The sequence below is a fragment of the Schistocerca nitens genome, chromosome 2 (genome assembly GCF_023898315.1).
Source record: "Schistocerca nitens isolate TAMUIC-IGC-003100 chromosome 2, iqSchNite1.1, whole genome shotgun sequence".
Classification (NCBI taxonomy): domain Eukaryota; kingdom Metazoa; phylum Arthropoda; class Insecta; order Orthoptera; family Acrididae; genus Schistocerca; species Schistocerca nitens.
Window position 1 is genome coordinate 731,809,462 of NC_064615.1, and position 22,706 is coordinate 731,832,167.

The 22,706-nt window shown below is 41.0% G+C and overlaps 1 protein-coding gene across 1 annotated transcript in view; it reads right to left on the reverse strand.

Annotated features, from left to right (window-relative positions):
- Positions 1–18,156, reverse strand: part of LOC126234589 (outer dynein arm-docking complex subunit 4-like) — a 74,849-nt gene extending 56,693 nt beyond the window's left edge. Inside the window, exon 1 of the mRNA XM_049943303.1 lies at positions 18,045–18,156. Within this exon, the coding sequence (XP_049799260.1) occupies positions 18,045–18,142 (98 nt within the window). The 5' untranslated portion in view covers positions 18,143–18,156. The remainder of the gene's footprint in view (positions 1–18,044) is intronic.
- Positions 18,157–22,706: the final 4,550 nt, after the last annotated feature.

Sequence of the window (22,706 nt, forward strand, 5' to 3'; positions counted from 1 at the left end):
TATTTTCTTTAATTAATTCAGTATAAATGTTATTTAAAAATTCTTGTGTTGTTGAAGAAGAACCGTGCCAGATGCGTACGTTGAGTCACACTCCCACACACAGAACAGTTACTCTTGTGCTTGTTGTTGCGTTGGTTTTATAGTTGCTGGGGACTTAATTAATTAACTGTGTTAATGAAAATTTCCATTTCATTCTTTGTTATTGTTCTAAGCAGTCAGATTGCGTAATAATAACAGTCAGGGCCAACCGTTACGAGACTTCGTAATCGGACAGACTAATACTAAAGCAGAAATTAAAATTATTTTCATTGCATTCAATTAAGCCCCCATGCACGTGGCGACCGCTGCTTCGGATCGTCCCTTGGAATCTTCTGATTGTAGAAATAGTAGACAGTAGGATTGTTGTAGCAATTTGTAGTTTAGTAATTATAGTCTGTTTTGCATGTGTAGATTTGGTAATTGTCATTCTTATAATGGTATTTTTTTTTCAGAATTTAATTTTGTTGTCTTGTATACGCGTTTGACAATTTAGTGCAATTATTTCAATTGTTCGATTAATCGTGTTTGAGGGAAACATTTCGTGTGAATGGTATTGTTGGAGATAAAGTGTCATTGTGTGTAATTTTCATATAGTGACGAGTTTTGTATGTTTTGTAAATGATTACGCGATCGATGATAAAGGCAAAAATGATGGATAGTGAGAATGACGAAATTGTTAACATGGCGAACTCGCCAACAGAGGAAAACAGTATAATGAATAATGGAGTTGAAAACAATGTAATAAGTCGGGAAAATAGTCCGGAACCACTTCAAAATTTTTCTCAATCAGAAAATTCACAGAATCCGAGATTAACGGCAGAAGATTCTGGAATTGTATCGAACACAGATAGCTTTATGGCTATGCAGAAGGAAGTTAGTTTTGCGGGAAATGTTAGGGGCGAAAAGAATTTTGAACCATTTAATACGGAGCAGTTGATGAGTGCAATATTAAATTTTCGATCTGAATTTAAAACACAAATGGGAACAATGGAGCAGTTTCGATCTGAATTTAAAACACAAATGGGAACAATGGAGCAGTTTCGATCTGAATTTAAAACAGAGATAGGAACAATTAAAACAGAGATGGAAACTTTGGGATCTGAATTAAAAACTGATATGGGAACAATGGAAACACGGTTAGACTCACTGGGATCACAGTTAGGATCTGAACTGAAAACAGTGGCAACACGGCTAGAAACAGAGATAGAAACAATGGAAACACGGTTAGATTCCCGAATAGGGACATGTTTCAAAAACATGAAAGATGAATTAAAGAAAGAAATTAGAGAGGAAGTACAACCGATTTTGAATTCTCACAATAATAGATTAATTGCAGTAGAGATTAGACAAAGGGAACAGGATAGAGAACAGGAAGAAAGAGATCGCGTGATCGTACAAAAATTTTCAGAATTAAATTTACAACGTGCACACGATAAGGAAAAAATAATTGAGAGAATTGAGGAATCCGTACCAAATGACAGAATAAATAACTTAACGCAACAGTGTGAACAGTTAACTACTAAATGTAACAATACCGAAACCCGAGTTGCGATACTTACGGAAGACGTAAACTTATTGGAAAGAGATGAGGAGATTTCATATAAATTGACAAGTCTTAGTTTAAATGGGGACAGAGATTTAGATGATATAGTACCATTACCATTTGCGGAAACTGAAGAGTACCAGAACATAAATAAGCATGTTGAAAATCCGGCAAAATTTAATGAACGCGTGAAAAGGGAATTTGAGGCATTAAAAAAGCAAGTCAAACAAATTGAAGGCGAAATCGTAGGAAAAGACAGTAGAAGAAACTTAGAATCACAGATAGCAGAGGTGTTTGAAGAAAGTAATTTATTTCATTTACGAGATGCAACAAGAGAGCGCCAGGCGCGTGAACTTGACAATAATCGACATTCGGACTGGGCCAGACGCGGTAGGTCTTTGTCGCCACGAGGCGAAAACTTTGACTATAAACACTTTTTGACGGTTCGGAAATTTAAGATCTTTCGCAATTCTAAGAATGACATACATCCATGTGCATGGTTAGATCAATTTATGTACGCACTTCCACCAAATTTGCCACTAAGTCACAAACTGGAATTTATGTGCAGCTATTAAAGTCCTCAGGGGATTCACTATACTAAGTGAATATGTGCCGTAGCGTTCACAGGGCCCCGAGCTGTAGTGGTGCTATTTCCCTTTTAGTTTTCTGCACCGCTGCCTACTCTTTCACTATTCTTTGTATCTATAAAAACAACTCTTCTACTATCAATCTATCTAGACAGTAGGTAAAGAATAACCGGATTTGACTGTTTTACCCAAAAGTGACTTTGGAAATTACCGTTTGGACTTACTATATTTTCTGCAGCATTCATTCGTAGTTTAAATGAAATTTTACCTGTTTATCTTCGTGACAATATTACTTTATATGTTGACGATATTCTTATTGCTAAACGTTCTTGGAGTGAGCACAACAAAATTTTGGATTCATTATTACGTATTTTTGCACGAGTTGGCATGACAGTGAACTTGGAAAAATCTGAATTTGGTCGATCTCAGGTGAAATTTCTCGGTCACATTATTTCTACAGAAGGTATTCTTCCTGATCCAGAAAAATTAGACGCTATTCGTAATTATGCTGTTCCTACCACAAAACGTGATGTACGTAGTTTCCTTGGTGTCTGTAATTTTCTTAGACGCTTTGTTAGATTGGACAATTTGGCCACACCTCGTTTATGTGAATTATCTGGAAAAAATTCTAATTGGTGTTGGGATGAGGAAGCTCAGTCAGAATTTGAACAACTTCGTGATGCTTTAGTTGCTGCCCCACTTCTTTCACATCCGGATTTATCTAAAGATTTTTGTTTGGCGACGGACTCATCATACAAAGGCCTAGGTGCACATTTATTTCAAGAGATAGAAGAAAACGGCGTTGTAGTACAGAAGACTATTGCATTTGGAAGTCGTGTTCTCTCTAAATCCGAAAAGAATTATTCGATTACGGAACTTGAAGCTTTGGCTGTTGTTTGGGCTTTCACAAAATTTCGCACATTTTTGTTTGGCAGACATACTAAGGTTTACACCGATCATCGAGCTCTGGAATTTCTTATGTCGACAAAATTAACTCATGGCAGATTGTCACGATGGGCGTTGTACCTACAGGAATTTGATTTTCGTATTGTTTACATACAGGGATCTTCAAATATTGTTGCTGATGCTTTATCACGTGCACCTATGGGTTTGAAACAATGTGCTGAAGAGGACTGCAAAGAAAACCATTATTGTTTGATGTACATTCAAGGTGTTGCGTTTGAGAACTTTATTTTGTCTTCGCTCCAGGACATCGCTAAGGAGCAAAATAAGGATCCAATCTGGAAGGACATTAAGGAGAAGTGGAGGAGAAAGGAAAGCGTAGCGATTAGACAGCATTATTTAGTTCGCAATGACATTCTTTTCAAACGAAAATCGGTCGACAACTCTGTTTGGTTAGTTTGTATTCCTGATGAGTGGGTCAATAAATTGATTTGGTACACACATTTCAGTTATGCGCATTTTGGTCCCAGAAAATGCTTTCATAAATTACGAGAAAATTGTTACTTCAGTAATATGGAAAAACGTATTCGATCTGTTCTTGCCAAATGCAAATTATGTCAAAAGGCTAAGCCGCCAACTGTTTCTCACAGAGCACCGTTGTTTCCTATCATTCCAGCGAAATTAAAGGAGATGGCTGCAGTCGATTTGTTCGGTCCAGTGGTTCGTTCTACTAATGGTTTTGCGTACATTTTCGTAGCAGTGGAGTTGACATCAAAATATGTGTGTTTTACACCTTTACGCAAAGCAACAGCTCGTTCAGTATCTAACGCTTTCATCAAACATTTTCTTAAAGAAGTTGGTCATGTTGATAAGGTTATATCAGATAATGGATCACAGTTTCGCTCTAAAATTTGGCTTCGTACTCTACGGCGTCGGAAGATTAAACCAATTTTCATTTCACTTTTTCACCCTCAATCTAATGCTTCAGAGAGATGGATGAAGGAAATCAATAAATTGTGCCGTCTTTATTGTCATCAGAATCACAGAACTTGGGATCAGTATCTTCATATTTTTCAAAACATTCTGAATGAACTTCCTAATGATTCAACTTCTTTACCGCCTATACTGATATTAAAAAATAAAGTACCAACAAATCGCATTTCTGAAATCGTTCCTTTTCCGCCTTCACGGAAACTGCGGCATTCAGAAGTTGTCAACCTGGCTCTACAAAATATTGCATCGGCGGCTGCTAGAAGAGAGAAATCAGCTAAGCGTCCTGGTCGTTTAAAAATCTTGTCAGTTGGCCAGAAGGTGTTAATTAAGTCCCACCGTTTATCTCATAAAGGAAAAGGCTTATGTCTCAAATTTTTTCTGCTTTATAACGGTCCGTATAGAGTTCGCAAAATTATTCATGATAACACTGTTGAAGTAGAAACTCTTAAATCTCGGCGCTCTAAGGGAATACATCATATATCCAACGTAAAAATTTTTGTGGAATGACATACTTTTGAGAAACCAACAGCTACATGTAAACACGAAGAGAGTACAAGGATACCGCGCTGTGTTTTGGCGGCGGCACATACTCAAAGCAACAGTCAAGTCGGCGCGCCGCACAAGGCAGTCGTTAACCGCAAACAATCACTTTCTACGTCACGCGCCTACAGCTGATCGAGCGCTCAGTGCGAATGCACTGACAGACGTAAACAAATACACAGTCTAATTTCTCCGACTAAATTCTGTATAAAGCTATGGTGAGTTTATAAATTATGTTATTAACGTTCAGTATTTTTCAGGATACGGTTGTGTAAAATATTTAAGACCTTCAGGTAAATTCTGTGCATGTCCGACGTTAAGACGACTTACTATGGAGAAAATTTCAGGAAGAATGTAATTTCGAAAAAAAAAAAAAAAGGTAATAAACTAAAAAGGGTAACTATTGATTGAGTTTATTTTTCAGGTAACATAATTCCACTTAGGTACGTACTTTAGACGTAATTTGCTGCTTGCGATTACGTGATTCATACTTTGTGCTAAATTTCATGTTCTATGAATTTACTTGTGAAGCGACGTGCTTGTGTACATTTGCTGATTTTGACAATTATTGATTAATGAACAGTGTTATTACTTGTGTATATTATGCATCGCTTGGCTGCTATGCTTTTTCACTGATGTCATATTTTTCTATTATGTGCCTGCTGTGCTTATTTATTTAAATTATAATTGTCACCTGATTAATTGTGCTGATGTGGTTAGATATGTAAGTTATACTTTGTGATTTATCTGCTTGCGCCTTCATGTGTACTTATTAAGATTACATATGAACATTTATTTGCTTATGTCGATGTGATGCTAATGACCTGTTTATTGTGTAAGGCATGTTTGCTGCTGTGCGTATGGATTGCATATTTACACATTTCTGTTTTGTTGTCATAACTACTCTTCAATCTAGTATATAGAAATGCTGATATACTGTGTACAAATATAGAGTTTAGGTTACACTGTGGTATTAATTATAGATTGTTCGCTTGGCAGAGCCTCGTTGTAGGGATTGTGCTGCATCCACTTGTTGACATTCTGTTCTCTACTGGTATATTTACTCGCTATTGCTTGTTTTGCTTACGCTCAGTGCCTTATATTTTTAAGATAGGAAAATGAACTGCTATAATTCGACGAACGACATTAGTACAAGAAACTTCATAGAAGTCACATGAGCTGAGGTTTTAGGGAAGCTGTATAAATTTATGTTACTAGGAAGGAAGCTAACGACATGACATACCGAAACTAGGTATAGACTATTGACAGTCATTACACTGCATTTTTCGTGAGCAATTGAAATAGGAAGTGACACTTGACACAAAAATACTCCACATGTTTGCTTCTGCTATGATTCTTGAAGTGGTGTACACACTGTGAAATATGATGATCATTCACACTCCGTAATCGTACTTAATTACTGAGAGTTAATCGAACTGAAGTCTGTTAGAGGTCATGTATGCATTTCTTTTATTTAATGATGGACAAGGAACCAAAATGTATCTTATAATTTATAATGAGTAGAAAATTTGGGTCAGATGGATTACACAGAGGTTGTGTGTGGACACTGTGTCTTCGGATTGTATGGGATGATGAATTGAAGTTGCACTAGGATTTTGTCTGTACTTGTTCGAGGAGACTGACTAGAGGAAAGAGTTGTTATGGAAGTGAAATGATATTGGTGCTGAGGTTTATATGTATCGACGTATTATTGAGGTATTGAGTTTAGGTGAAGTTGATGATTATTGGAGTTTTGGTGGATAAGAGGTAAAGTAAATGAGGAGCATATTGTTTTTGTTGGTTTATATGGAACAAGGAGGATGAAGATGGCAGACTAGAACACTAAAGTGGAAGGAAGATTGTCTATACACACACTTGTTAAATCACTAAGCAGTATATACTTTTTTTTGAGAGAGGAAGCATGTGCATATCTTGGCTCACTGACAGTTGTTCAGCAACCGTACATTTTGATCTGGCTTGGCAAACATTGGTCTTGACATGATGACTATGACGTTGACTTAACTATTATTGACTGTTATACATTGCTGCCACTACTACTTGATACACATGATGAACATAAAATTTTGACAGAATTGCATTTACACAGTTAACACTATTCAATTACACAGTAGCACTAATGTGGATGAAAGATGAGTGAGTGTGTTTTGTGTGTTTTCCTTTTATAATCCCAGAGAAGTGATCCCAACCTATCTCCTAAATATTATTTCACTTTGTTTGTTGTGGCTTGCACTGACACCCATAAATATTATAGGTTAACTGTTATTGTGTACTGTAATAGTTAATGTGACAATTAACTGATATCATTTGTGTGTTTATTATGATTTGTATGTTTAGTGTAAGAGCATTGATTATATTTTGTTAAAGAAATTGTATGTGCATTCAAACTATTGTTCATGACTGAACTGTCTCAGTAGTTATGGTGAATAGTATGGACTGTTACTTGCACCTTTTCTACATGATTGGTGCTACAAGGATATGTTTAATTTCTGCTGATGAACTGTGTGATCAGTGATTGTAAAAAAATTATGGACTGTTACTTGTACCTTTTCTACAATATTGGTGCCACTAGGACATGTTTAATTTCTGCTTATAAACTCTGATGAACAGTGTGATCAGTGACAGTGTATTTTATGGAACTGCTTCTGCTGAGAAATGTGACTTGTTGCTGTGTGTACCTGCTCAACATTGCTGGGTACCACTGATGGACTGCTTCTACCGAAATGATGTCAATTGTTGCTGTGTGCACCTGCTCAACATTGCTGGGTGCCACTGATGGACTGCTTCTACTGAAATGAAGTCACCTGTTGCTGTGTGCACCTGCTCAACATTGCTGGGTGCCACTGATGGACTGCTTCTACTGAAAAGATGTCACCTGTTGATGTCTGCACCTGCTCAATATTGCTGGGTGCCACTGATGGACTGCTTCTACTGAAAAGATGTCACCTGTTGATGTCTGCACCTGCTCAACATTGCTGGTGCCACTAATGGACTGCTTCTACTGAAATGGTATTACTTGTTGATGTCTGCACCTGCTCAACATTGCTGGGTGCCACTGATGGATTGCTTCTACTGAAATGAAGTCACCTGTTGCTGTGTGCACCTGATCAACATTGCTGGTGCCACTAATGGACTGCTTCTACTGAAATGGTGTTACTTGTTGGTGTCTGCACCTACTCAACATTGCTGGGTGCACTGATGGATTGCTTCTACTGAAATGAAGTCACCTGTTGCTGTGTGCACCTGATCAACATTGCGGGTGCCACTGATGGACTGCTTCTATTGAAAAAATGTTACTTATTGGTTTTTGCACCTGTTGACCATTGCTGGGTGCTACTGCTGGAACTGTCAACTACTTATTCTTGAGCTATGGAAAGCGTTTATGTGAATATTTGTATAAACTGATTTTTGTGTATTACTGTTTGTGAAAAGTTAAGAGACTCTTACCTGCACATATTCGTCATTGCTGACGCTATTGATTGAACTGTTTAACCACATAATACTTGTGTAAACTGTTATGTAAAGTCACATGTATGACAGAATTTGTATTGCTTACTGTATTCTATATAATAGGTTATTAAAAGGTCAGTGCAAAGCCAAAATTTTATTTAGTTATATGATGTTTACGTATTAATATTATCTTTTATTTTTGTCTGTATTTTTTTGACGAATTTGGTGGTATTTTCACCACCAATGATGGCAAAAATACCATCAAATTCTAGCCGTGGAGGAAGGGCATATGAAAGGTGGCTACACTGAGCCACAGCGCCAGAGATCGCTAGAGAGCATTGTTCCGCCGCCTCCACGGGCAGTCATTATTGAGATGTGCTAGAAGTCAGTGCTTGTCCAGGACTGGTAGTAGTCAGTTCGTGTTCAGACGTGCTAGTAGGGAGTGCTTGCTGAGATGTGATACTGAAAAGTTCTTGTTGAGATGTGGTAATAGCGAGGCGGTGTGGAGCTATATTGTAATTATGAGAGTGATTTTGGTCAATATATGAAGGTAACGAAACTTGATTTATTTTTCATTATTTCCATGTTTTAAATAATGTGTCATTACAGGTTCAGTCAACAAAGCATCTGGCTTGTGTTCTTGGATTAGAGTGTAATTGTGGATCTCTTGAGTAATTATGGTATTTGTATTTTCTTTAATTAATTCAGTATAAATGTTATTTAAAAATTCTTGTGTTGTTGAAGAAGAACCGTGCCAGATGCGTACGTTGAGTCACACTCCCACACACAGAACAGTTACTCTTGTGCTTGTTGTTGCGTTGGTTTTATAGTTGCTGGGGACTTAATTAATTAACTGTGTTAATGAAAATTTCCATTTCATTCTTTGTTATTGTTCTAAGCAGTCAGATTGCGTAATAATAACAGTCAGGGCCAACCGTTACGAGACTTCATAATCGGACAGACTAATACTAAAGCAGAAATTAAAATTATTTTCATTGCATTCAATTAAGCCCCCATGCAACACCACACTATCTGTAGGACCTTTCACAGTTTGTCTGTCCACCTCTTTGTCTCACGTACTGGTAGGTCTCTTCTACAACTGACAAGACACTTTCATCGGTGAAGCATACAAGATGAAAGGAATAAAGCACCACTACCAGCTGTTGTGTTACAGAGTACCAAAGTAATACAAACAATAGAAAGGATTTTTGATCTTACAAAACAACTGAAATCTTTGAAAGAGTATATACCTTCTTCCATGGAAGATGTAATCTTATTGTTCTTTCAAGCTAGCCTTTATTTCAAATTGTCGTTGAGTAATTTCCTTTGTTAGGAAAAATCTTAATCACAATCTGATACATTGTCTTGCTTGGATCAGTGGTTATAAACTTTTGAGTGCTAAATATAAGATTCTCACGTCTTCTCCCCATTCTAGAAGTTTAAATCATTTATTTGGCCACCATTTTCAGATTTTTTAAATTCTGTTCATTGATATTCGTGAAATACCTAATTTTTTTGGCTATTGATTGTTGTGTGTCTTTTCAGTAAGGAAACTCATTACTGTTGCTGATTTTCTTGGAGAATGTACACGCTTCTTCCCATAACCTCAAAATATTTGTCACAGTGTTGCAGAACATTATTGTCTCCTCATGGAAAGAAATCTGATACAGTACTTCGAAATAGCTTCTAGCTCAGATATATTACAGAATCAATTTATAGGCTGGAGTAGAAAATATCAAAAGCACAAAAACTATGATAGTTGACAATAGACACCTTAAGTGGAAAACACAGCTGAGCAACACTTGGATGTCATCATTCATTTATTCCTCATTCTTGCCAACTGCTGTCAAGAAAAGTAGCCTATAGCACAAACATACCAAATACCATTATGCATATCAGAATCAATCAGCTAGTTTCCTATCTAAGGGCATGTTGAGAAATCTTAGGCACCTCAGAGATTAAACTGAAATTTATTCTAGGAACTTTCTATTTTTGTGTATAGCTCAATTGGGGAATGTGAGGAGGTGCCATGTCCTAAGATCTTAATTTGGCAAGAAATATGTAAAACTTAGTGCACCTCAAACTTTTGTTTGATATACACTCAATAATTAAAAGTTGCAGTGATATATGAAAGGTAGCCATATTTCATTAGTATAAGCAAAGCACGATTTTTGGTATCAGTAATGTGAGTATTGTTTTTGATTTAACAGCTTGAAATTGAATCCTCATATCCAGCGAGTTTGATAGTAAAACTATAAGCTATTAACAAAAAATTTGTTCATATACTATAATGTTACAATAATAATGAAAAGTAATAATCTGAAATAGAAAGAAAAATTAGGCCAGCAGAAGAAATCCATTCGATTTCATTGATAACTGACATTTGTCCTTTTTTATGAATAATATGCTCTGAATAGTTAGGTAACAAGTTTTAAGGTCTATCTAAATTACGTATATTTTAAATTTTCGATCGGTTTGGCATCCGTCGTGTTGTCTTCAGTTTGAAGAAAATTCTGATTCAGTGGTTATAACACAAATTTCGTTATCTTTGGAATTACATATGTTTCAAATTCTATGACAGTTCCATCAAACCATCTTCCATTTGAAGAATATCTGTCATCAATGAGTGACCAGTAAATTTTTTTGTATATAATTTCTCAAATTGAGAGATATTCGAAATCTATGTCTTATTCTTTATGTCAGCTACAGTATACTGATGTAATCTGATGCAGAACAAAGAACATATTTTCTTTGCTCCTCATAAATTATTAATAGTGCATAAATTATTGATTAGAAATGAATAGTTGAGAAAATATTCCATTCCAGGCACGGTTCTTTTATAACTATTTTACTTTGAATTCCCGTGCTTGGAACAAAGAAAACTCATTGATAATGTCACTGAAGTTAAGTTCAGCAGCTGTGTCGTACTCTGTTGACAAGACCATCTGCTTTCGCTCATATTGGACCACACAAGCTTTTTATCATCTTTAGTTTGCTGGTCAAACTGGCAAAAGAACATACACTTATTTACATATACAACTCAAATGAACGGAATATACCTATCTATGGACAGTTATCTTGCCTCAGGTTTCTTTCTATTTTGCTTTTACCATTTTACGCAAGAGAAAATGTTATATGCCTTGAGTAATTTGGTACTATATTCTTTCTACTAACATAAACCGGTTGTATATGTGATAATATATGTTCAGTTTTAGCTGACGAATATTTATAGCCAATTTTGTGGGTTTGTCTATTGCATTCTAACACATTGTCTCTCCTTTCAGAGTCTCTACTGCCTTATGTAAAGAACACGGCCACCACATACTTGTGAAGTTAAGTTCAAACGCACAACACATTGTGCAGTTGCGTTCAGAAATAATGTTGTTGCAATAAACGCAATTTGGAAAAGTTGGAAGAAAGACAGAGAATAGAGTTGCCTACCAGTTTATGGAGGAAACATTTACAAAAATGATTTAGTTCAAACACACGAGAACATGAACTCCCGTAATATTATTAATTAACCACAGAACTCTTATTCTTGAACTTTTTTCTTTACGCAACAGATAATATCGCTCGAAATTTCAGAGCAGCAGTACTGGCCTGAGGGGGTAGGTAAATTACAAATTCCCTACACCTCTTTCCTCACTCAATCTACTGTCGCATCTTGCTATAGTCCTCAGTTGAGAGAAATCGTCAAAAATAGGAAGCCTTCTGTCAAACAGCAAATCTGCCTCAGCACCCGCTCGCCATCCCTTGTGACCTTAATAATACCGTAGCGAAGTAACAGCACGAACTCCACTGTCGAACAACGCGAGCTGTGGAGGCGTCAGCTGTTTGAACCAAGCGCGCTGCTGCCACATGAACTATGTTAGCGAAAGACTTTTGTTCGGTAGCAGTCGTTTGTTTATGACGTTTTTTGTACGAGATGCCACTGTGACAACAGTGTTGGTTTACGGTAGTGGATCGACAGAAAGGCTTTTTCTCAGAGGCAGAAGACAGAAAGAAACGGGATAGAATTCACTACCTCTACGGGTTAATTCTCAAGCCGTCTCTTTTTATTGTTTTTTGGTCAGTTTGGTGCCCATTCCGGGTCTGCGTCTTTGGCGGATGCGTATCTCAGCACCTTCACAGTACAGTCCTGTGTTCATCGAAGTCTTGTACTACCACTCTATCGTCTAGAACTGAATATACTTTCAGCAAACCTTGATGGATCTTCTTTGTCTACAGACGAATATTATACATTTGGTGTGATTACCTTGTGCAGCAGGGTAAGTGGGTGTCTTTTAGGGAATCGGGGACAGGTGTCGTGCACGTACAGTACATCCAAGTTTACTTTCTGCTCGGCGTCGGAACGACTCCTTCATGCAGCTTGGTAAGGCTTATATGAGGGAGCGACAGAGAGAAGCGTGGGGACTGCCAACAGGCCGACAACCAAACAAATACAATGTACTATATATTGGTTGCTAAAGCCACAGTGTTTCTTCTGCCAATAGTCGATGTTAAGCCTGCGTTACAGTAGGATTCACAGACAATGATGTTGAGAAATACGTGAGAATTCGGGAATGAATAAAAAGTCTGTACGCAACATTCTAGAGAGCGAGGGCCGCACCTCTCCCTCCCATCCTCACACCCTGCTCCAGATACGTGTCTCCATCCTCAAGTAATGCACCATTTTGTTTCTTCTTTCTTCTTCGTTTTTCTTTTTTGCGCTGATGCATTAGCTTCAGTTGGGAACTGCCCTTAATTTCCGTCAGCCAATATAGCTGATACATAGCGCAGTACACACACAGCCGTTGCTATCTCACATTTTCTCCGTACCTCCAACTCTACGACATAACTGCGCTTTTTAGCTTACACATTACTCCGCCTTACCTCGCAAATTCGTTTTCCCTCCACTACAGAGACCCTTCATCATCTCATTAACGTCTCATCCCTCCACTCTCACACTCACCACCTTCTCACATCCCGCAATAAGTGCGCACACTACTCTAATAATCCCACTGTTCCGTCTCTAATTCCCAATTCTGGTATGCAGGCCGTATATAACAATACTTTTTATTAAACTTACACGTGTAAAGCATTCAAACCCCGTTCTAATGAAAATTCAACAGGCTTCTTCTCCAAGACAATGAAATTTGCCCCTATATTCACCTTCTCATCAGCGTTAGCTCTTGCATCCCTAAGTATTCTATTTCGCATCAGAACTCTCCACCTTTATTTGGTCCTTTCTTCTTCATAAGGTCATCAATAAAATATTAGTCATTCCCATTAAACAGCACACTGGTCGCATTGGTCCGCTGTAGGTGTTGTAAAACTGCTACCAGACGTACATAACGGCAGTAAAGTTGTGTGTGTTTGCCAAGCGTTTGTGATTTGTATGGAATCAGTCCAGTAAGATGAGAGAAGGAGAAGAAGTATCAGAATAGCAGAAAGAAGCCATCACGTTTGAGTATAACTATTAGAGCACCCTGAATGAAGTTGCCGGATTAGTACGTGTGTCAAGACAAACTGTCCAAAGTGTCTACAATATATGGTGTACCACTTTAGCCACGTAACACGAAGTAAGAACACTCACTGGTTGCTAAAATGTCCTAATCGACAGTGATCGGAGACGGCTGTCATACCTTCTCAATGAAGACCAGTTTCAGACGAGACAGGTGTTGTTGCTGTCATTGAACGAAGGTCCATCTCAACCAACTGCCCAACGACACACCTCAGAAAACGTCACTTATCAGAGCGATACATGAAGCTGCACGTATTCAATGGGCCAAACATCACAGAAACTGGAAATTAGATGACTGGAGGCGTGTAGTCCGGTCCAACGAGTCAAATGATGCGAGGCGTCGACTACACTGACGGGCAGGGCCGCTTTAAGGAGCGAGAGACACAAGGACAGGCAACTCAAGTCAGAGGGGGGGGGGGGGGGGGCGGGAGAGGAGGGGCAAATACTATGTCACTTGTGTGTGAAAAATGTTCTCGAACTGGCCCTGCAGACAGCGCAGCACAGTCCAATGTTGCACTGAAGCCGCAATTTGTACAGGATATACAGTTCAAGCCGAAGGTGGTTCTATCACGTTAAGGGGGTGTTTTTCGTACCATGAGTTAGGCCCACTCATTCAGGTTACCATCAATATGAACCAGGTTATTTATTTCGCCATTATGGTGACCAAGTCTAAACCGCCAGGATGGGCATGATGTCGACGCTTTCATCTTCCAATATGACAACGATCGTGTTGACAGCGATGCGCGCATAGATTCTTGGTTTGACGTACACCTAGATTTCTTGCAATATCTCGACTAGGCCTCTACATTCTCACTGAAAGAGACTGGGACTATTTGGAAAAGCGAGTGAAGCATAACAATCAATATCCCTCTAACTTGGTAGCTCTACAGCATCTAACTATCAAGGAGCTATTTCAGTGGCATATGGAATTCCAGAAGAGCTTCTGACCACTGTTCCTCGCCCCTTCTGAGGCCCTTATCAAGCATAGATGAGGTTTCGCATGGCATTAGAATGGTGTCTCTTGCGGGTCCTATGTGCTCAGTACATCCCATTCTATACACTAGTCTCTCAGTCCATTTCTCTCTCCTTCAGTCTTCTACACCTCTACACCTATCTCAATCCCCACTCTACAACACCTGAAGGTCTTTTCTAATTCTTACATTATTTTATCAATCAGTCTAATGTTATCATTATTTTATCATAGAAATTTCAGTACCCAACCGTTCAGCTAACGAGACCGCTATTACCCTTGGAGTTCCTGATCAGTAGTATGTTTGACCTTTAGATTTCATATCATAGTCTTTTACTACGATGGCGTGATGAAGATTACTGCCACCGAATTTTTTATGTTAAACCTCTTAAAGATTTTTAAACAAAACAAACGTTACTAACATTGTACAGTTTTATTCTTCATGTCTACATAATTATTTGTCAATTTAGTCACCTCGATCGACGAACACAAGAGACCAGTTTGTTAGTACCGTCACTGTAGAGTCTCAGACTTCATCGACGGAGCCACAGCCTCGCCTCTGCTTGCACCGCCTCATCACTATCGATATGGAGTCCTCGAAGGCGTTCTTTAAGTTCTGGAAACAGATGTAAATCGTATGAGACCAAGTCGGGACTGTACGGAGGATGATCGATGACTGTGAACCCAAGCCGTCGGATTGTGCTGATATCGCAGCGCTCGATGTGTGGTCTGGCATTGTTATGCTGAAGGAGAGGGTGCTCCTTGTGTGGACGAACTCTCAGAATTCGAAACTCCATTATAGCACGCTGTTTCTCTCGCACTGATATACTTACGTTACACACCACCATGTTCGGAGTCATCTAGCTGCAGAGATCTGTAGATATGTAGACATGAAGAACAAAGATGTAGATTGTTAATAACGTAAGTTTTATTTAAAGGATTTTCACATAAAAATTCGGACGCATTATTTTCAGCATGCCCTCGTGCATCTATCATTATCGTTCCACCCGACTCTTAAGATTTTCAGTATTGTCCACAATATTCATACTTCTAGCAATTCATGCTTTATACTGCAGAATGGGCCCGTAAGTTTAATTCGGTCTCCTCTTGACAAATCCCTCTCGAACTGTTACCAGCCTGAAAACCCATTAGAAATTACACAGGTCAAAACAATAGAGGTTGAAAGGAAAGGTAACAATTCACATAGAGAAAATGTTAATTCGCTCTTATATCATACGGAGATAAACACTAGGAGTTACACTATAAGTTACTTGAATATAGCGCGTAGTTGCAATTTCGTTGCTCTTTATATGATCCAAGACTTTAAAAAACATCTTTTGTACCTGTCAGTCACATAAAGGAGACCCAAATTAGTCGTAATTCCCCCCCCCCCCCCCCTTAATACCGTGTTTGCTGATCACATATGGCACCTCTGCTTCGTGCCTGTGTGGCGTGGGTTAGGTGAGATTGTTAACAACTTCCTCCGGAAAAGCCGTCGGATATGCTGATCTGACCTGGCTGCACAGCATCTTCAAAACTAATCCTAACCAGTGGAAAGGATTTAAATCTGAAGAGTGCATCAGGCAACAGAAAAGGTATCCACACCACACAGCAGAATGCCTTTAAATGCGAACACTTTTGGTTATCTTTACCGTAACTGTTATTGATATCGATTGAAACTAAAAGTTAACGTAAGTTCTTATACAGAATATGGAACACTTGGTGACGATTCCGCAAGTGTGGTAATGGTTTTGACGAAAATGTCTCAGCACCAGTTGTGCTGTTCTGTTTCTTTAAAGCAGTCAGGCTCCTACGCCCTCTGAGGACGCCTGACTTCTACATAACAGCTTTGGAAACAGAAACCGGTCGTGGTTTAAAAAGAAAAGTACAACTGGTGCTGGCATTTTCTACAGAATATAAGTTTACTGTTACCAATCGCATGTGGGTATGATCAATGTTTTCGATCTCCATGATCTGCTTGTTATGACGATGCTTGCGAGATGGGAGTGTGTGTCGTATCTGTAGCGAATCGGGTCGGCGGGTAGACAACTCCAGGTCTAGTACTCTCGTCATCCTGAGTGTTGTCCCTAGGCAGTTTTCCACGCTGTTTTACGAAAATGGTAGCCTGGTGCCCAAACTCCGCTTCATAAAATTCACAAACAGCTAGAACACAATAACACACAGAACAAAGTTTACACGAGTCGTAGACAGATGGCACAAACAAGTTCCCTCCCTTAGACATCCAGAAAGGTTGCACAATGCAGAAGTTGACAAATTGTGAGAAATAAATTCTGGTTAAGGAGGGGTATAGCCTTCTGGTAAAGAGATATGCGGTAAATTATGCTTAATATTGGAGCTAATTCACTCGTCAGTTCTTCATAGAATCTGAGATGGACTGCTTCGGGACTTGAGGCCATGCGTAACTATAACCGTGCCCTCAACTTTTGAACGTTTTTGGTTTCATTTACGTCCTCAAGTGTATAGCAGTAGAAGTAAATACTGGCAACACTGTTTGATTTCCCCATGCGGAGTTTTGTTTCAAGGCGGAATTTGGTAAACAAAACGGACAAAAAATCACGCTGATACCGTGTGACACCGCCTCTGGCTGTGATAATGGCCTTATTTCGGCAAGGAAGAGAGTCTGTCCACTCGACGCCTTGCGTCATTTGAAAAGGGGCAAAATGGCGACTTATAGGATAAGACGACGCGCTTCCCGTCAGCTCCTGGCTGATTTTTGTATCGCTTGGATCCCTGGAGAAGTGCCTCTGTGACAAGTGGACTTTTGCGAGGTATCCGATTCCAAATGTCCACTGAAAGCCATTCCCTTCGTAATGTTCGCTCGAAAACTAGCTGAGATCGACCAGCATTCACTGACAAAAGCAACCGCTGTCGGCGTTGAAACTTATTTTCATAGTCAGTGTTGACACTCGTCTACGATCCCTGTCACGAAGGAACTTTCTGCGACAACTCTTCTTGTGGCGTATTACACGGCTGCGAGTGACAGTTCATTCTAGTGACACTGGGCAGCCCACCAATGTACACCAGTATCTGGGGCAACTTCGTTCACGGTGACGTCGTGGGCACGTCGAAACACGATAGCTTCTTTGTGCCACTCTGCAATGTCTCGACGTCGACCCACAGTCCTGCGCTGATTCCATTATGCAGACTGGCACATATAAAACTCTTCAGCACAATGGCTTCGACGCTGAACCGTCACCTGGCACCAACTCTACATCAACTACAGTGCTCCGAAGCGTCTAGTTCGCTCCTTTTCAGTCTAATATTTCATTCATTGATCTTATTGGCTGTAACGGATAGGGCAGGTGGTACATCATACACTTTGGAAGACATCTACAGACATTCCTGTCACACAAATGTAGTGGTTTTCTGATCATCTTAGAAACAGACGAGGCTGTAAATTAGCAGTAGTTGTCTACGAGGCTGAGGAACAACAGGGGCCTAGACTAGTGCAGAAGAAAAGTAACAGGAAGCACTGACCTCCTGGAGCGGGAGGCGCGCGAGTTGGCGGCGTTGCGCTTCATCTTGATCTCCCGCATGATCTGCTGGAAGGGCGACAGCTTCTTCCCGCCCTCCATGGGCACCGGCAGCGGCAGCGAGCGGGGGCGGCGTCTCGACGCTGGAGCGGCCGAGCCAGCCTACCAACAACACACTACACATTGCTTACCTACTACGTCATTTCCTTTTCCACCCAACCGACCAGTTGACAGCCCATTCCACTGAAATACCTCCCTCTGCCGTTCTCCCAGAGCTGATGATATTGGCCTCTTCGCCACAATACATCCATCTTTTCCAATGTCCTCACAACAACTTTCCCTAGCATCCCAGTCTGTATTCCACCTAACCAGGCACACTTCATGTTCAACTAGCTATCCAAATGGTTCAAATGGCTCTGAGCACTATGGGACTTAACAGCTATGGTTATCAGTCCCCTAGAACTTAGAATTACTTAAACCTAACTAACCTAAGGACATCACACAACACCCAGCCATCACGTGGCAGAGAAAATCCCTGACCCCGCCGGGAATCGAACCCGGGAACCCGGGCGTGGGAAGCGAGAACGCTACCGCACGACCACGAGATGCGGGCAACTAGCTATCCACCCGAATTTGATCTGTCCACTCTTACATCCTACCCTCTCCACTTCGGTGACATGGAAACAGCGAACTTTTCCTTTCGTCTGATTCCTGATCACCCATGGAACCCACTGATTCTGTCAACCGTATCCTTCCCTCAGCCATCCTGCCCACTGAACGTTCCAACCCTTAACCTCTACTCAACAAAACCCACCCGTGGCGTGACACCACCACTCCATCTATTCAATCCCATTACACGTACACACCCTCGTTCAGAAACCTCTGGAACAATTCTGTCTGCACCTGGAGCACTCACAACCGCGTCATAACATATCATAAAACTAGACACATCGTGATTGTATCAAACATTTATTATGTTTAAAAAGGGACGTTTATCTTATCAAATTAATATAATCTATGGATGAAGAGCGAAATGTCGGACCTCTGCGAGTCCATCCCCACCCGTGAGGGTCAAGTGTGTGAAATAACGAGAAAGAATAAAAAAAAGTACCATGCACACTGTGACGACGTGCAACCTTTCAGTTTTACGAAATCTCCTTGCACGTGGTCAGAATATATGACAGTTCCCAGGCAAGCGAAGAGAATAAAAAAGGAAGAAACTGTACTGTACCAGTTCGTGGTTCTGCTGGTTTTCTTCTTGCACGGCATATCACTATCCATCAAACCTTTTTTGTGGAACAGATGTGCTCGTAAACCACATCCAAAATCTACTTGTAGGCAGTAAGATGCAAAGACTGTGTGATCTTTGTCTACCTACTTATTTCGATAATTTCATATATTAAACGATAGGGCAGACGTAAAGAATTAAAACAGAATTGCTACCTGATACACATTAACATTCATGGCGTAAGTGGTCACAATTTAGTGACCGCATTACTAATTTCTTTCTAAATAACAGGAAAATTTAACGAAAAGCACTAAACATCAGTTACTGCCATTTCGCATTGGTTTGCGGTCGTCATCAATGATAAACGTCAAGTTTTACTACATTCTCTAATGCTAATTGTTGATTGGTTGTATGAACAGAGAGTCCAACACTAAGGTCATGAACACCATTACTAAAGTAATTTAAGACGAAAGTCCCTAAAAAGTTTAAATTTGCTATCTAAAAGGAAAAATATGGTTCCCGAAATCTGATGTACTGCCCTCCATTCTCATTCAATATGACTAACATATTTGTTAGTCATAAAACGGTTTAACACCACTGATTTAGAAGAGGAATATAAAAACATGAAACAGATCAGAACTTAGGCAGCATACAATTAGGCACTCTGCTGAAACAAAGCATTGTTTATTTATTTTAATATAAAATCCTATATAAATGTTATAGATGAAGAAACCCCTAGTATCTATGAGGACTTATCTTCATTTAAAGTAAAATGTCACACAGTAATCTACGAAGTGCAGTAAAATGCATATTTACCGCCTAGGTACTATCACAACTGGTGACATAAGTAGTTGTCAAGCATCAAAAAACAATTTGACGCAAAACCCAACGGCAGACAACATAATAAGAAAAAAAAAACTGCATGCGAAGAGCACGCTAAGAATATTCACAAATACCTTATGGGCTTAGGTTATACAATAAATCGAAATAAAAAGATATGATTTGGTATCCTTTATATCACTTAACACGTCGGCGCCCGCCCGGTTAGTTGTGCGGTCTAGCGCTCTGCTTCCCTGGTGGGAAGCCGTACCGGTCCCCGGCGTGAATCCGCCCGGCGGATTAGTGTCTATGTCCTGTGTGCCGGCCAGTCTGTGGATCGTTTTTAAGGGGGTTTTCCATCTGCCTCGGCGAATACGAACTGGTTCCACTTATTCCGCTTTAGTTACACTATGTCAACGGTTGCTGCGTAAACACCTTTTTCACATACGCGTACACCATAATTACTACACCACGCAAACATTTGGGGTTACACTCATCTGGTGTGAGAAGTTCTCGGGGAGGAGAGGGGGGGGGGGGGGGAGCGAGTCCACTGGGGGCGGAACCGCACAATAACCCTGGGTTCGGTGTGGGGCGGCGGTGGGCTGAGTGGACTGCTGTAGCGTGTTGTGGGGTTGTGAACCACTGAGGGACGAAGCCTCTCCGTCGTTTCTACACTCTTGGAAATTGAAATAAGAACACCGTGAATTCATTGTCCCAGGAAGGGGAAACTTTATTGACACATTCCTGGGGTCAGATACATCACATGATCACACTGACAGAACCACAGGCACATAGACACAGGCAACAGAGCATGCACAATGTCGGCACTAGTACAGTGTATATCCACCTTTCGCAGCAATGCAGGCTGCTATTCTCCCATGGAGACGATCGTAGAGATGCTGGATGTAGTCCTGTGGAACGGCTTGCCATGCCATTTCCACCTGGCGCCTCAGTTGGACCAGCGTTCGTGCTGGACGTGCAGACCGCGTGAGACGACGCTTCATCCAGTCCCAAACGTGCTCAATGGGGGACAGATCCGGAGATCTTGCTGGCCAGGGTAGTTGACTTACACCTTCTAGAGCACGTTGGGTGGCACGGGATACGTGCGGACGTGCATTGTCCTGTTGGAACAGCAAGTTCCCTTGCCGGTCTAGGAATGGTAGAACGATGGGTTCGATGACGGTTTGGATGTACCGTGCACTATTCAGTGTCCCCTCGACGATCACCAGTGGTGTACGGCCAGTGTAGGAGATCGCTCCCCACACCATGATGCCGGGTGTTGGCCCTGTGTGCCTCGGTCGTATGCAGTCCTGATTGTGGCGCTCACCTGCACGGCGCCAAACCCGCATACGACCATCATTGACACCAAGGCAGAAGCGACTCTCATCGCTGAAGACGACACGTCTCCATTCGTCCCTCCATTCACGCCTGTCGCGACACCACTGGAGGCGGGCTGCACGATGTTGGGGCGTGAGCGGAAGACGGCCTAACGGTGTGCGGGACCGTAGCCCAGCTTCATGGAGACGGTTGCGAATGGTCCTCGCCGATACCCCAGGAGCAACAGTGTCCCTAATTTGCTGGGAAGTGGCGGTGCGGTCCCCTGCGGCACTGCGTAGGATCCTACGGCCTTGGCGTGCATCCGTGCGTCGCTGCGGTCCGGTCCCAGGTCGACGGGCACGTGCACCTTCCGCCGACCACTGGCGACAACATCGATGTACTGTGGAGACCTCACGCCCCACGTGTTGAGCAATTCGGCGGTACGTCCACACGGCCTCCCGCATGCCCACTATACGCCCTCGCTCAAAGTCCGTCAACTGCACATACGGCGGCGGTGCACAAATGCTGCGCAGCTAGCGCCATTCGACGGCCAACACCGCGGTTCCTGGTGTGTCCGCTGTGCCGTGCGTGTGATCATTGCTTGTACAGCCCTCTCGCAGTGTCCGGAGCAAGTATGGTGGGTCTGACACAACGGTGTCAATGTGTTCTTTTTTCCATTTCCAGGAGTGTAGATCCCCAGTTCAATACGATACAACACGTCGGCATTGCCACAGTGAAACAAACCAACAAGGATCTGAAGTCCTGCTTAGCTAACGGCAGTCCTCCAAGTTCTCAGCCGACAATGTCATACTATTTCCTCGGGAGTGAAAGGAAGTATCCATAGATAACGAACCCTTCTAAACAGTAAGACATAGCAAGTTGTGTCGCTATAGGTAACGTGGGTACGGGAAAAGGTAAAAACCAAGTGAGTGTGCGAAGAGTACCATATCATATCAGTAAATGAGTAACGTATTTGCGTGCCGAAACGGCACCAATTGTGCGCGAAAAAGAGTTTATTAACTGCAACCATATTATAAAGTACTCGTGGAGTGAACAATACTACTCAAAACATGGTCAGTATCTGAGTAGCCCAAAGCACTGACAGGTGTTATTGCCAGGCTAAATATGTATAGGGTCTCAAGTCGATTATGTTAGTTATAAAATTAGTTACAAAATTTTCGAGTTTATGGGCTACCACTGTGGGACATAACCGGCCTCAGTTAACAACCTCCTTCTCGGGCACAATCGGTACCCCTTTGGCATGGAAATACGTTACTCATCTAGTGGGAGTCATCTTTGATG